The sequence below is a fragment of the Engraulis encrasicolus genome, chromosome 16, assembly GCF_034702125.1.
Source record: "Engraulis encrasicolus isolate BLACKSEA-1 chromosome 16, IST_EnEncr_1.0, whole genome shotgun sequence".
NCBI classification, from domain to species: Eukaryota; Metazoa; Chordata; class Actinopteri; order Clupeiformes; family Engraulidae; genus Engraulis; species Engraulis encrasicolus.
The window spans coordinates 18,705,588-18,722,498 of NC_085872.1; the positions used below are offsets into that span (position 1 = coordinate 18,705,588).

At 45.0% G+C, this 16,911-nt stretch overlaps 1 protein-coding gene and 1 long non-coding RNA gene across 5 annotated transcripts in view; one reads left to right on the plus strand and one right to left on the minus strand.

The window, feature by feature from the left end:
• The window catches only part of LOC134465323 (alpha-N-acetylgalactosaminide alpha-2,6-sialyltransferase 3-like), a 73,309-nt gene extending 65,445 nt beyond the window's left edge, over window positions 1-7,864 (plus strand). The window contains 2 exon segments of the mRNA XM_063218938.1: window positions 4,048-4,155; window positions 7,569-7,864. Coding sequence (XP_063075008.1) covers window positions 4,048-4,155; window positions 7,569-7,758 — 298 coding nt within the window. The 3' untranslated portion in view covers window positions 7,759-7,864.
• A 3-nt stretch (window positions 7,865-7,867) lies between these two features.
• LOC134465324 (uncharacterized) overlaps window positions 7,868-16,911 on the minus strand; it is a 43,087-nt gene continuing 34,043 nt past the window's right edge. For all 4 annotated transcript variants that reach the window (XR_010038136.1, XR_010038134.1, XR_010038133.1 and 1 more), the window contains one exon: window positions 7,868-13,959. This is a non-coding gene — a long non-coding RNA (uncharacterized LOC134465324). The remainder of the gene's footprint in view (window positions 13,960-16,911) is intronic.

Below are 16,911 nucleotides of genomic sequence, written 5' to 3' on the forward strand. Positions count from 1 at the left end.
GTCACCCCGGAAACCAAGCTCTACTGGCCCCAGCAGTGACGTTAATACACCTACGTATGTAAAACAAAAAAAATGGTTACGCAAATTGTGTGTGTGTGCGTGCATGCGTGCGTGTGTGCGCACATACCGTACGCGCGCACATTTGTGTGTGTGTCTGTGTGTGTGTGTGTCTATGCACACGTGAGGGCACACACACACACACATACACAGACCACAGTCTAAATGAAATGTTCTCCATTTATAGCAAACATTTTCAGAGCACTGCATGCTCTACTGAGCTCGAGCATTCCACCCATTCAGGATATTTCAGATCCTATGAAGACAGGCGTGTGATGCTGAGCTGAAATAGCAAAGTTAGTCAGGGACATATACTGTAGCTGTTCAGTTGTATTGACTATTGAGTTTTGAAACTTTGCATCTTATGTGTTTTATTGTCAGCATAGCTCATGCATAACAATGATGTTTTCTGGATAGGTGCAGGTACAAAATGTCTGTGCATTAAGATAAGACAAAATCAAATGCATTCTCATGCCATTGTTTTGTTTTTTAAATACATTGATCTTCAGGATTTACAGTGCAGATGCACTTTTTCATTAGTATGTTTGCTTCCAGCTATTTGGAACCCACTGAGTAGCTTGTTTATTTCATGGCTCAGAAAATTATAGCCGATTATCATATGAGCATCAGTATTGTGGGCTGTAGTTATGTAAATACAGAACCGAAATAATAGCCTAAGTCTTCTTTGCCATAAACCTACACAAGCAAGAATATGTGTTTCTGAATGTGCTTACACGTACGAGGCACCCACCACAGCTAAACTAGTTCATGTCAGACATACGCGATCATAGAATGATCCAAAGAATGATGGTTTGCGATGGTTATTACATGTTCATCATTATTTATCAGATGGTGATTGTTACCCTGCCCAGTTTTATGTTTTGTTAATGACTGGCAGTAGAGGGGACACAGATTTTCATGTTTGGGTATCAAAGCCGTCTTTATCCACTGGGCAGCTGCCTGTGAGAGCGCGGGGAGAATGCGACGGCGAGAAATCTGTTCTCTCGTTCACTGTTCGGACACGAGGGATGGAGTTGGCCGTGTTGGCATGTGTGTGTGTGTGTGTTGGGGAAGGCGGGGGGGGGTGGTGTTAGGGGTGTTACAGGCTCCGCTGTGTGCTTCTGTCCTGTCAACATAAGGATGAACATGAGGCCACATGCTCAGTCAACAGTGAGTGTGTGTACTGTAGTGGGAGAGGTGAGAGGCCGTCTGCGGAGCCTCAGAGTACATTTCCTCTGAAATGATGACCAGATGGCTCCTGAGACCGCCAGAGAGGAGGAGAGATTGCCAGTCGCCACTGTGGATGTGTGTGGTGCATATCTGTGACTGCGTATTTGCAGGATTCACGCAGCCTGTAGAATGAGACGGTAGAGTAGACCTTGCGGTTTCAGGTTATGAGGTAAATTTATCTATCCATTTCAGGAATTGTGCTGCTGTCACAAGCAACCGCCCGCTGTTTCTGTAAAGTAGTGTTTGGTGGTGTTTACCAAAATGGCTGACTCAGGCCACCGAGTTTTCATGTGAATATCTTATAAGCTACCTCTATACACACCACAAGGCTGAAGTGTACACAAGTAAGCTAAATAAATCCAGAAATTTGTTCTCAACTTAAAATGTTGGAGACAGAATGAGCTCCTGTTTCTCTGAGCCCACCGTATTTACTTTGGCACATTCATTTAAGAGAAGCAACCAGAGCCCGAGCTGTCGAGAGCTGCCCACTGCTTCCTGTGAAGATTTTGTGGACGTTACCGCAGAAATACACCTACCGTGACAAGAGCGAGGCGAGCGACGGAAATAACTGACTTTGTATTGAGTCGTGCGACAAAAGCGATTCTGGAGACTAGAGCGATTTGCGCGACGAGCGCGACAGTTTGAAGTTGAAATACAACGCGGTTCGGCGACAAGCCGCGACAGCCAATGACTGTATAAAGGTCAGTGACCACAGCCAATGGGAATGCTTGAATGCTTTGCCTTCTGCCTGTACGGACATACTCTAGTCTCCTCAATCGCTCGTATCGCTTGCTGCTGCACTCTGTCGCTTGAATCGCATCGCGCCTGGTCTATTCGCGCCACTTCGACACACCGCCATTCCGACACACCGCCATTCCGACATTTTTTTAATTGTCATTCCGAGCCTCTGATGTCCCTGCTCTTTTTCTGCCTCATCCTTCGCAGCCAGCGTTTTTTTTGATGAGGCGGGTAGGCTCATAACAGTAAACATAACAGTAAATAGGCGAATAACAGTAAACACTCAAACGGCCCGTGTGGATCTTGTGCTTTCACTGATCAAATTGCTGAGCTCGTTTTTGGGTCTTTGTCTGTATGTGGAAAGCAGCAAAATGTTCACTGAACGGTCTTAAGTGCCACGTTCTCTCAGCAGCTGATTTTGAAGCCATTAGTAGGGGACATGAAAAGATCTGAGCTAAGGTGAATAGTTGTAATTGTTGTGTGGGTGTCTGTGTATGTGTATGTGCACGTGCGCGTGTGTGTGTGTTTGTGTGTGTGTGCGCACTTGGCTCCGAATATATGCATTGCTTTTAAATTGCTGCTTCCTCCAGAGGAATGCCATTAAGACGGCATTGTGTTCCTTCAAGCAAATCATGTGCAGCTTGCCCCTGATTCTCTCTTTCTCTCTCGCTCTCTCTCTCATGCACACACACACACACACACACACACACCCCTACCCAACACACAAAGCCAGAGCCACAGGATACCTCCTCTGTAGCGTATCAGCTGGAAAGCAATTTCAGAGAGGTGGAGCAGAGGGCCGGCTCAGGGGAGGCCGAGGTGCAGCGAGGAGGTGGCAGAGGGTGGAGGTCGGAGTGGGTGGAGGGTGGTGGTGGGGTGGTGTAGGAGCATGGGGGCGAAGGCGGGGGTGGGCTTGTGGAATTAATGCCTGTATTTCACAGGGTCTGCTCCCCCTCTGATGAAGCCTCAAATAGGTTTTTTCATGGGGGGAGGCCGGGGAGAAAGCTTATTGAAACTCTCTACCTCCACCCACCTCATCTGTTCGGATGACAAACAACCCCTCTCTCTCTCTCTCTCTCTCTCATTGTCTCCCCCTCTCTCTCTCTCTCTCTCTCTCTTTTTTGTGGATTTTCTGTCATTGTGCTCAGACAGCTGTGTCCCCAAGGTTGCTGGCTGCGTCGTTTAAATTTGTGAAGCAGTGGTGAATCAAAACGGACGTACATGTGGCCGTACCCCGAGCGAGATGCGAGGTGCTCAGGGTGCTCAGGGCACTCGCCGTGCGTGCGTCACACCTCAGGGTGCCGTAGCCCGTGGTAGATTATTTATCTCTTAGCCTCTTCTGACTGTCAGAGCTCGTTTCTCGTCCACCCCTCATCTCCTGCCACTGAGGCGAGTGAACGCTTCAGCCATGTCACTCTCTATCACTCGCGCTTGTGGCACGGGCTGAGAGAAAGAAGGAGGGGAAAGAGAGGGGCATAGTATCATGGAAAGGTTTGTACTTTTGTACTTTTTTTGGAGCCTGCCAAGGGATTTGCTTCAACTCTTAAGAGGGTTTGTGAGATTTAAGGACCGCAGGAACTATAGCTGAGGCTTTGGAGAGTTATGAAGTCACACTTGAGTGAACATGCCTGCCACACTGAGAGAAGGCTTGCACAGGCAGCACAGCTCCAGTATTACAGCTGGCTTTCCCCTGCTCGCTGTTTGTACACACAGGGCACGGCCAGACCCAGGGTTACTGGAGGTGGTGGTGGAATAAAATATTCTATGACTGAATAATTGACCTGTATTGACACAGACATTGCCACTGTATTCCTCCTCCTTCTCCTGCTCCTGCTCCTCCTCCTTCTTATCTTCCTTCTTATCTTTCTTCTTCTTCTTCTTCTTTTTCTTCTTCGTCTTCTTCTTCTTCTTGTGATTATTAATGTCGTTGATGTGTTTGTTGTTGTTGCTACTGTTGTTGTTGTTGTTGTTGTTGTAGTAGTAGTTGCTCCTCTGAATCCTGGTGTGTCTGTTTGTTTGCAGCATCCAGTCCGGATCCTACCTCAGCACTGGCTGGTTCACACTCATCCTGGCCATGGACATGTGTAAAGAGATCCGGGTTTACGGCATGATCAACGACACATACTGCAAGTAAGACGTGTACATTAACTCACCCTTCCTGGTAACACTGGTCTTTTTTAAAGCTTTATAAACGCTAGTAAATAATGTATTAACGGCATGATCAACGACACATACTGCAAGTAAGACGTGTATATTATCTCACCCTTCCTGGTAATACTTTGTTTTGTTTTTTTAAAACTTTATTAACGCTTAGTAAATCATTTATCAACACTTAGTAATTAACTGATTCCTAACCACATTAAACGTTTGTAAATGAGTAAGGACTGTGAGAATATCAGTAAATATGTACACATAAAAAACACTGGAGCAAGATTCGACTCCTGTTGGACGAGTTTGATGTGGGTGACATATGAATCCTGTAGTTTTATCTCTTTTGCACTTTGGAGGCCAAACATCCTGGCCTGTTACACTTGTACTGTGTCTGCTGGGTTGATATAGTATTACTTACTCATTTACAAACATTTGTAAAAGTTCCTTTTAAATGTGTTCATTATTTACTAAGTGGTAGTAAATGATTTACTAAGCTTTATAAAGACCTCTATTATAAATGTGCCCATTTCCTATCTAGTCATAATCCATACCTGTTAGTGTTAATGATTCTTCGACACATATCCAGGTATCAACACGTTTGAGGAAGGGATTAAATGAGTCCAAACTTTCTCCAGGACTCACTCAGACACACCATAATATGCTGAACAGTTTCCTAAGGAGATTCTCACGCTCACCATATCCAAATATGTACATTTTACACTTGCTGTATTATTAATTTTTTTCAAAAAACTGACTAAAAGACAGTTTTGCTCCGTAATGCTTAGCCCCAGCTCATATCTTCAGCTTCATCAAGGGACATTCAGCCTCCTCAATATTCCTCTCCAGCCATGCATGCATTATTTACAGTTTCCAGTCTGATTAATTCAAAAACTGACGAAAGCACAGGATATCCACTCCTTCCATGTGGACTAGTAAACATACATATGCAGCAGCTGTTACGTGGCTTTAGATTGCAACTGTAGCACCTTTTTTCCCGAACGTTTAGCGCAAAGGATCTTTGGATTTCTCTACAACAAAAAAACACTGCATATCAACCCTGGCCTATGCCAGGAAATCAAGAACTTGAAGCTAATTAATTGCTGATACTCAAAACAGTGGTGTGCATTTATTAATTCTATTTCTGTTTCCCTTAAAGACATCCCAACTGCACGATTGTGATAATTAGATGTGGATACATAAAACAGTGTGCATGTGCACACACACACACACACACACACACACGCGCGCCCCCATGTCAGCGTTAACAACCTTCCCAGCCCGATCTCCCTTCCTGCTGGCGGAAAACATCTTACCCTGTCATAATGGTTCCCGCACTGTAGGCTGCGCTGCTTATAATAGCGCCCGCCTTGTTAAATGAAATTTAATTACCATCGATTCGCTACAGATAGAAACCTCGACTCCCTTGTTAGCCATGGATCCATATTTACAGGTTTATGCCATGGGTGTTCTGTTGTTTGGAGGGAGGCTGGGGGATTCTGCCTTTACTGCCAAATTCCCCTCTGCTGAAAGATCAAATATTTCTCTGCCGCTCAGACAGGGAGCGGAATTTAATCCTGTGTTTTGGCCCTGTTTTTGCTGTCAGGATGACCTATCCCCTGCTTCCCTTTCATGATCCGTAATTACTGCCCTGCGTGTGTACGCCTTAGTGAAGTCCGTGTGTGTGTGAATGTAAATATCTCCCAGTGCCTGGGAAGGAAAGGGCAGGAAATGCTTGAGATCCAACAAATTGCCATGGTAGCTTGGCCTGGCCTCCATCTTTAATAAGGGCTGCTCTGGACCCCTGACTCCGGAGAGACGATACCCTTCTCCCCCTTGTCTCCCTCACCTCCTCCTGGTCTCCCACCTGCTTCCTGCCTCCTCAGTCCACTTGCTACCCTCACATGCTGTACTGAGCAGCCAGTGCTTTATAAGGCCTCAGAGTTTACAGTAGTGCATGATTTTTTCCTCATTCAATGCATCTCTCCTATATCCCAGAGCATAGCAAATACAATGACTAGGTTGAAAAAAAACTGCTTTTTATGTTATTCCTTTAATGATATCAGCACCCCAAATTCTGCTGCCTGCTTGCTTTGCCTCCTGTCTCTGGGCTATTTTTTACAAGTTATACAATATCTGGGTGTAATCACGTTATCCGCTCACGGCTGATATACATATTTATGAAGCATCCAAACTGAAGAATTATACTCTAAACTCCATGTTCGGCATTGCAAGCAATCTCTTTACAACCAGCAAGATATTTTATTTTATTCAGGTGGTCATTTGTTGTGTTGGTACAATTAGTTTATGCTTCATTGCTCAATGCATTGGCATGTACTACATGACACAGCAAGTAATATGGATATGTAATTGATTCTCATTTGTGTTCCTTGTGGTCAGTGGAAGATTAAGGATTACGTTTGCGTTAATCAAAAATGATTAAAGTCTCGACTACTTCATGCTGTGCTATCAAATAGCTCATTAACATGCTATTCAAAGGTAAAGTCTTTAGTTGTCTGGTGACAAACAGAGGAAAAGTATAAAGTCAAGTGTGTCAGGTCACCTGCAACAAAACCCTATCTGTGGTCTCACAAGATGCAGGTGATTTAAACTAGTTTTGCCAATGTGTGCTGTGCTGTGTATGTAAATACAAAAGTTCTTTCTGTTTGCTGAGTGGTATGGTAAGGTTTTCAGGTAGCTGTACCTGTTAGACGAATTGTTTTACCACCATCTGAAATGAAATATTTAAATCAGTGACAGTAACTCTGACAAAAACAAAACGATAACAATTTATGGATCATCAATACAGAAATATGTTCATTTTGCAAATTACCCCAACTCATTTCATGACCTTAATCATTACCTTTGCATCTGGAGTGTATTTAGTGACAAACTACCTTTTAGAGAGAAAATGGCCAACACGCACTAACAATGAAGTCATTCTGATGCAAGGCAATGCATCAGGAAGGTATCTGTTTTAGCATAATGTTCTGAGCCTTGACAGCAATTGACCTTACCTGAACCCTCTCATAATTGAAATTCAACAGGTACAGCAGTGTAAGTGAAATAAAATGAATTTGTTGTGCTGCAGCTGTGACACTGCTTCTGAAGCAATGAATGCATAATAAGAAAGAAAAAGTCTAGGGGAGAATAGTCTAGGGGGCATTGTCTTAAATTTAGGACGGAAGGAAAGAAAGAAGAAAGGAGTAAACAAATAGACACAGAGTGAGTGAAGCATTCCTCTTCGGAAAACAAACAAGTGCTCCTTGTTTGGGAGGGAAAAAAGAAAGAAATTAAGGTTTCCCCAGTAGAATAATGAATATTTATTATTCCACATCCCATTATACACCTGGCCTAACTAACAACATCCTTCTCTTCTCATCTCATCTCCTCAGGACAAAAGGCTACAGGAAGGTGCCATACCACTACTACGAGGCGGGGAGCCGAGACGAGTGTGCCGAGTACCTGCTTCATGAGAGTGCCCCATATGGTGGCCATCGCTTCATCACCGAGAAGGCCGTCTTCGCCAAGTGGGCCAAGACGCACGCAATCAAGTTCTTTAACCCAGAGTGGCAGATCTCGTGACGACCCACATCCACACCCACAAGACGTGCACAGTTCACATACGTACACTTTCCCCACAACACAACACCACTCTCTCTCACACACACACACACACGGACACACACAGACACACACAATCACACACGTGCATTCATACTGACAACAATCATGACCATCCTCTGTCTACAGTATGTATGTACAGTAGCCTACAGAGTGCTCTTAAGCTCTGAGCTGTAGCACTCAAGACAGTTTCTTCTACAGTAGCTGCATGCATTCCTTTGAGAAAGGAAACACTGCGAGTGCAGGACAGCCTGTACTGTATGTGTGACTTTTTAAAGCACCTATGCTGTGAAGAGTGTCTGTCGGGTCCCTGACCTTGTTCGAGTTCTGAACCACTGGCCCTGTTTGTGGTAGGAAGAGGATTGACGCCGTTGATCTCTCTGTATTGGCACATCCGACTCCCTCCAGCGGACTTTCAACCACCAGTGTATTTAGATGGATGCACTCTGTTGGACAAGTAATGCTTGTTGATGCAACAGGAGTGTGCAGGAGCAAGGCGGTAACCTTGTGAATGTTCATATTTTGTACACTGTCCAGCTGTCGATTTTCTTTTTTTTGCACCGCAGCAGCAGCCTCAGGAAGGTCTCTCAAGCGAAAGGCCATCAAGCAGAGAGGAGAGGCTGCTGCTTGACATTCACAAGATGACGAGCTAGTGCAATCGTAAATCATAGATTTTTCTCTCTCTCTCACTCTTTTGCTTTTTTCTCTTGCACTTTCTTCTCTCAGTTTCTCTCACACATGCTCTCTCTCTCTCTCTCTCGCGTGCGATCTCGATTTCACTCTCTCTCTCTCTCTCTCTGTTATAAGAAAAATGAACTCACAGCTTTCTTGAATTTCCTTGTGATGCACAACAAATTCACAGAGATAGTCTGAGCTACAGTCATTTTTTTTTATAGCTGATCAGACTGTTTCTGGCAGATGCTTATTTTCTGTAGCAATCAATGCGTCGTATGGATCAAAAGTTTAATATTGTTTTGCCGTTGACAAAATCCTTCATCTACCCTTTTAACCCTCACTAAATTGTCGGGCACAAATGTCTGCAATGCAGACTCTGCATGCATGAACACAGGTACAAACTAACACACACACACACAGACACAGACACAGACACACACACACACACGTAAACTAAAAGACAACAAAGAATAGGGATGTCAGATGTTGGAATCGCTGTACTTTATAAGACAGAAATAAGAACGAAATTAGTCATTTTCAGTTCACATCTCCTCGTCACTGTCACATTTGAGATTGCTCTTCCGTCCCTTCACCTGCTGTGATTATTAGCAATGTAGTGATGATGTCCGGCACTTATCTGAAGAACAATGTGTCCTGGATGACTAAAATCCCCCACTTTCTCCCCCATCATTGCAGTTACCACACATGGTACTCCACAGGGAGTAAATGCATCAGAGTGCGGTCCACTGGCCATCTCTGTGTCATCAGCACCACTAACGTGTACACTATGGGGCTAAGTGGGTGCAGAGTGCAGGCAGCCCCATTAGACAGAGGGTGAAGACCACTACCACCACAATGGATCTCAAGTCACATCTACGTGGTGTTGTGGTGTGGCCAACAGTTATGTCGGTGCAGTGCAGGGCATAGTCTCTGAAGCAAGGGAATATTGCCCATGCTGTAAATGACAGTGAAGGAGAGTAATAGTTATTTATTCCCCTGTCCCTTTTTTGGCAGTTATGCAGGATTCAAACATGCGCCCCTATGATCCCACATGCCAATTCAGTAACTGGTAGCCAATTGATGCACTTGTGCCTGGATGACATGTAGCCGCTGCAAATACTCTGCAGTACCATACACTTCTCCTGGCTTCTGTGGGATCTTCTGAGCCACGCCTTTCTGTTTGATTTCCTTGTGTACTCAAATCATCAGACCCTCTTTTTACTGTCTTTATCTCCCTACTTTCTCTTTGATTTTTTGTTTGTTTGTTTGTTTGTCTGTCTGTCTTCATATTGTTGTTATCCAGCTGTCATTTGACGTGACACAAGGTCCATTAAGACCAACTGTCTAGAGGACCGACTGCCCATGCTACTTTTCCTGTCTGCAGATGATTGCCTTTCATTTGATCATTTCCAAGTCAGTTAGGCTCTATCCTCCCCTGAAATCTCTAATTAGACATTCTCAGTCTTCAAACTAATTACGTGGGAGGGAGAGAAAGACGACTTTGACTGATTAATTACAAAACACGATCACAGTCCCATTTTGGGGCCACATTTTAAGAATTTGGAAACAATTACTTATTCATTCATCCTTGGGGCAATTTTGCAGATTTCGCTCCCTGGTTGTCATCACTGGCTTGTCATCTCCCCTTGACGCGTGCTTGAAATAATCAGCAAGTCGTACCTGGTGAGGCCAGCTCCCCTCTCCTCTCCCCTCCTATCCGGGAACTCATGCGAGACGCCTATAGCCAAGGCCGCTGACAGCTTTGGCTGGGCCCAGGACGAAGTTATCGGAAAGGGCCCCCCTACCTAATACATAGAATATAATGGGGACCCAATTCTGGGGCCCTTCTCTTCCTGGGCCCGGGCCAACTGACCCCTTTGTCGCCCCCTATCGGCTTCCCTGCCTATAGCAGCAGTGGGGGCCAGTGTGTCCAGATCCAGAAGGTGCTTGTGGACAGGCGGCGTGATTAATCATCTCCCCAGCTCTCCGAGCGGAGGGAGGGTGCACTCAGGCTCTCCTGCTGGGTGGCCTGGCCTGCCTCTTCCCTTTTACTTTTACTTTTCCTCTTCCTCACCCATTCTCTCTCCCTTCTCTCTTCTCTCTTCCTCCTCCTTCTCTCCTGCTGGGTGGCCTGCCTCTTTCCTTTTCCTTTTCCTCTTCCTCACCCATTCTCTCTCCCTTCTCTCGTCCCTTTTCTCTCTTCTCTTCCTCCTCCTTCTCTCCTCTTGCAGCTGTCCACCTGTCTACTGCATATGCTCTGCACTCACAGAGAAGCAACACGGGAGAAAAAACCCTGTTCATCAGAGGTCTGTTACTAGGAGACCGTTTAAGTACATATTATTACCGAACATAATTTGGCAGCCCCTACCTTATCCATTTTTAATTTGTGAATGTAGGATTTTTAATATTTTTTGTACTGTTGAAAAAGAAATAATCAAGGAACAACACTCAAATGACTTGAACTGCATAGTGATGAGGCCATTAGGTCAAACTTTTGCAATATCTCCAAATGTGATGACCACTGATGATTTGACAATAATAAGAACGAGGTTAAGAGGTCATACTCTTAAATAATGCACCTTAGACTGACATCAAAATCCAACTTTCGTCTTAGAGACCAAACCTTATCTGTGAGTGCACGACATGTCTACCCTCCCTACGTACAGTATGTTTTACTGTACAGTGTGTGTTTGTACCTATATATTTTGGGCACATATGAGGTACAAAAGTCATTATTTTATTTTTTAGGTATTTTACGGCTTTATTGATGATAGGACAGTGTGAGAGGTGGACAGGAAGCGAATGGGGAGAGAGACGGGGAGGGGTCGGCAAACGACCCGGGCCGGGAATCGAACCGGGTCGGCCGCATGGCAGAAGAGTGCCCTACCGGTTGGCCACGGCCTGAAAAGTCCCCTATTAAGATGAAAAAAACATATTTGTGGGAGGTGCAGTGAGGTCTTAACTAGACAAATTGCATTGTGCACAAATATTGCTTTGTTATGGTTAGGGTAAGAGATGGGCAGAGATTTTGTTTGTGCAAAGTTTAACATTCTTTTAATTTTGTATGTGTTTACAGTGACTGTCATCTGACAGCTCAGATAGCTCCCCTCCACCTCTCTCTCTCTCTCTCTCTCTCTCTCTCTGATGAAACACACACACACACTCACATATTCTGGGGTCAGTTGTCCCAGGCCCGGGTAGAGAGGGGGCCCAGCACAGCCTGGGCCCGGCCAAAGCTGTCAGCGGCCCTGCCTGAGAGACACGTCAGTGCAGTGCAGCCGGTCACTGCGTTCACTTCCACTGCTCCCCTCATGGACTGCATTCAGTTACTAGAGCTGCCCACACGGGGCGCCATTTTTATCACATGGTCCTCTGGAGCCTTACTGCTTGTGCTACTGGCGGGCGTGAGAGGCGTGAGAAAGTGGCTTGCGATGAATTTGGAATTTCTGTCATGACCTTTCTTTCATTCTGTCTCTTTCTTTTTCGTTCGATTCTTTCTTTCTTTCTTTCTTCTCGGTAGAGATGCGATTTTTCTTACTGTGCTCAGACATGCATGACTGACCTCTAATGCTGAGGTGACATTTATGATTTTCCCTTACTAGACTCAAGTGCTTTTTGTCTTTGAAGAGTGCAAGGTTTAGATTCAAGCACTTTTATTTCATCCATCAAGTGTCCTTTTTTTCTCTTTTTTTGTGAGTATTTTTTAAGTCATTACAGCAACACAAATCTTAACCATTCTGACTCAGAAGAAACATTTACATTTTTTGAAGATATGGTCAGTATTTCCAGCATAGAATATGATTCCCTTCTCGTTCGTTGAAAGGAAGGATGTATCCTCTTCATGCTATGAAGCGATCAGAAATCTCCCTCAGCCATTTTGCCTTGGCTACAATGCATACAGCTGGATTACTGAATCTCTGTCTGAATGGTATGAATTTATAGGGTTTTATGAATAGTCTGTACAAAGAAATGTGAACTGTAATTTTAATGTACTTTTAGGGCTTCACTTAATCATCCCTGTGTGTGTCATAAATTGCTATGTGATATTGGTGACAATGTTAAATCTTGAGGATTTCTTTTTTTAAATTCATCATTTTTATGTGGCTGCACTTGAAACAATGACATTTTAATGAGTCCATGAAAATGATCAAATGTGTGTTTAATTGATTCATCAATATCTCTGAAGAGGGAAGCATACTATTCCAGATCTTTTCATAGATGATCAGTGTATTGAGGAATTTTGTTTAATGTTCTCCTTTAATTCTTTGTTGATTTGCCTTATTGTAAGTAGTCAGGTTTGTTTCACCAAAAGGGGCAGGTCATGCTGTCCTGTTCAAAACATATATCAGTATTTGTCAAAAAATATCTAATTTGTCTGAAACACTCAGATTTTCTTCATTGGAACATTTTCCCTCCTTACTTTTTCAACTGAAAAGAAATGCCTACAAGGTACAAGATGGGTGAGTGAGCACGCTGACTAACACTGTGTACATTTTAGATCCCATTGCTGTAGCTCTTCAGCCATTTTGTTATTTTTTCTGTTAGTGACGATGGCACACAACACCACATATTATAATCAAGTGTACTACCTTTCCACACATCATTGAATGTTGCAGGTGTTTCTGTGTTATACTCACCCACTTTCATCACTGCTCAGTATTACCACCACCATTACGTTGGCAGTCAGTTTCCTTGCGTTTACATTCATCAGTGGACTACGTACAGTACAGCCTAGTGCTGAAAAGAAAGGCCTGTAGGCCTGTTTTAAGGTCTGCACTGCAATTAGTTTACTGCAGACTAATGGCAAATGTTCACCGTTAAGTTAAGGGTCTAATGAAGCGTTATACAGTGAAAGACCCAGAGACAAGGACATAGTCAAGACTGAGAAGTAGAGAAAGCTGCACTAAATTGAAGAGATTTCCTGCGTGTTCCTGATTGCATGTGTCTGACATTCGATAATTATGCCTATATTGTACTAGTTTAATTTGAATCCATGGTTCCATCCATTTTCTTTTGTCCAGGGGACGTGGGTGTATTTGAGACAGACTGTGTGATTGATGGTTATGTGGTGAATTCCCTCACTTCCCATTTAAGTGCAAATGAACCATTGGACAGCCAAGGGAAATGGGCTTTGTAAAAACGCTCTGTTTGCCTTACCTTGGACATATCTTCCCTTTTCAAACAAACATCACCTTAAGTCTTTTGTTTTGTAGAGGTATAGTGTGTATTTTATTTCATTTTTTATTTCTTATTTTTTTCTAGAACTTGGAAGTCTTGCCACTCTCCTGTAGCTTATAGCTGTAAAGCTTTTCTGGGCGGTGTGGACTGTGGACACAGCAAGTTACTGTGATTTAAAGTGGCTACGGTACTTTCATCATCATAGAGGCGGGTATATGCTGGAAGGTCCTAGTGTCCCCTCCGCCCTGGGCAGCACAGATGGCCCTACCATATGTACTTAAGTACCGTCAAGGCCTTTGGACTGAGCTCCTGTAAACATAAACACATAAAACAGAGGATTCCCATTTCAGGGCCAGTCAGAAAGAGAGGATGTGTCCAAAAAATTGTGAGACAAACAAACGAGTCACCTAGCATCTGTTCTCCTAGTGGACCCACACTCTGAAGCACAATTTAAGGAGTCATTTTTGCCAATGTTTTGCCATGTTTCTTCCCCCCCCCTCCTCAGACATATGTTTTGAGATGTGTCCATATGATGTTTACATCCTTTGATGTCATTGAGGTTATTTGTGTGTTCTGTACATATTGACAGAAGTTTGTATGCTGCTCCTGCTGATGCTGACTTTAGTGTTTTTTTTGGTCTGTCTTTTTTCCTTTTGTGCTGCCCTCAGTAATCTCATTGTATCTCATGCATTTTTACTCTGTTGGCCTAATGTTCACAATGAATAAATGATATTAAACTGTCTTTTTTCTGAACTGAAGCACCATCCGTCTCTGCTGCCGACATGTCAGTACATTGGGTAGACTCTGCTGCCACAGTCCTGTAAAGTGGACTCTCGCCAGCCACTTTGACCCCATTGTGTATCACTTTGGTGGCATCATGTGGTAGTGTCAAGGAATTGGGGTTGACATAACATCACACATCACATGCAGCATTTAAATCCACTCCACTTCCACTTTTCTTCACCAGCATGATTCTCAGTTTGAAATTTCACCTGGATTTGTGAACCAATTTTTCATGCGTAAATAATTGGCTTGCTGCCGCGTGATTGGATGATTAGATATGTATGTTAATGAGCAGATGAACAGCCAGAGCAGGTGTGTACCTACTGACATGGCCCATGAGTTTATACCCACTGTCTAGACCACTGGTTCCCAACCTATGGGTCGGGACCCCCCTTATGGGTCGCCAAAGATCCACAGGGGGTCGCGGAGCCCTCTTGATTTTAAGGGGTTTCGTTTTAAATATATATAGCCCATGTTGAATAAAAGACAAAGCATTTAACTAATAAATGCATAGACGCAACAAATTGTAAGTGCTACATTTAACATTTATTCTATATTTGACAAAAGACGAATTGAGGAATAAAATAACTAAAATATGTTTTCGCAGGAAACGGAGGGCATCTTGTGACTCCGTCTCGTGCGGGCGCTTGCGTGGTTGGGTCACCAAAGCTTACAATAGTAAAAACATGGGTCCCTTAAGAAAAAGGTTGGGAACCACTGGTCTAGACAACCTCATCTTGTGTTATTTTAGTATTCACCTGAGCCTCCAGACAGTTGTGTATACTCAGGCACCACACAGCAGTTTATATTTGTCAGTCAAGCTTACGGTTATTATGTTGCCTGTTTTCTTCTACAGCTATTCCTAAATAATACATCATTTGATTTACGAAATGATTTGCAACCTTTTAGGAATTTAATCAGATTTCAAGTTTGCCATACCAGAGAGCATTACCTCAACCTTTTCTCTGAGTTGGCTTAAAGCCATAAGAGGTAAAAGGAGCAGATGGTTGAATGCAGAAGCAAACATTGCCATTTTAGGAAACCAACTGCTCATTATCGTAGCTGTACACTTACTCATCTTTCCACCGCTATCAAATTTCAAAACTCTTCTTTCATGCTTTAATGTGCGAGCCGAGAAGAAGATGGATATGCATTTAGTCAGTTGGAGAAAAAGGGTTTAATTTGCGGGAAACCTCTCTATTAGAGTCGTCCACTTCCTTTATTCGGCGAGCGTCTTCTTTGAGGGTGCATGTCTAGCCAGAGGTAATTAATGTTGTTTATAAATAAACATGGTTCGGGAGGAAACCCGCGAGTGATTGACAGCTGTCATTACTTGCTCCCGCCTTCGCTGACATTTAAACCCCTCCTTTCCCTTCCACCTGTGATGCGCGAAGGCTTCCGGATTGTTGACATTCCGCAGCTGGCTCGCAAGCGCTATGGCCGATATCGATCTCTACGCTTCCTCTAACGAGCTGGACGACGTCATTCCAGAAACTCCACAGCCCCAACTTCGCCGGCGCGCCTCGTCGCTTAACAACCTGCCCACCACCAGCCCAGTCGCTGCCATTCGAAACACCCTACCGCGTGCCGGCCGACCAGCCGCCCGCCAATCAACACCTCTCACCGGGCTCCGTGGGCGCCCCTCTCCCGCTCCCACGAGAGTCTCCCAACGCTCGCCTGCATCATCCCTCTCTTCTACATCCAGGAACCGCCAAGGGAGCGACGATCCAATCCGCTGGACGGTGGCTCGAATCAGAAGCACGCTCCACTCCCGCGGCGTATCGTTCCACTGCTCCGATAGAAAGTTTCATCTCCTTCGCCTGCTGGCCGAATCCGACCCCAGTAACGCCAGCCGCGGAGACAACCCGGAAGTCCACACCCCTCGCGCCGCAGAGAGAGGCATCCGACGCCAGGTGCCCTCTGCCGTAGTTCTCGACGCTCGGACAACCCCGAGCTCCAGCACCCGTCGAACCAGAGGGAAACGCCCCGCAAGGCAAGATGCCACCTACGACGATGCCCGGCCATGTACATCCACCGTCTCCAGGGCCCTGCTTGACGCACGGCTTGACGCACGGCTTGACGCACGGCAGCGCCCCCAGCGCCAAAGCGGCCGGCAGCCGCAGCTCCCTCCATCTCACTCCATGCGTTCCCAATCCATGGTCGGGATCCAGTCTCAGCCATCTCTTCAGTCCTCTATCCATGCAGTTGCCTCCGGAACCCAGTCAGCATCGGTAGCGACAGCGTCGCTACTCCCTCCTCCCCCCTCTTCCCTCCCCACCCCAACCCCCTTCCAGTTGGCACCCGTGCTAACTGCTCCCTCTTTCCCTCCCCATCACCTGTCCGATGCCACCACGGGTCCATTCATGTTCGGCGCGCCATCCCATTCCATCTCGCGCCCGAACCAAATAGGCACTTACAGATCGCAGGCGGCTCCGGTAGCGACAGCGTCGCTACTCCCCCCTTCCCACCATTCCTACC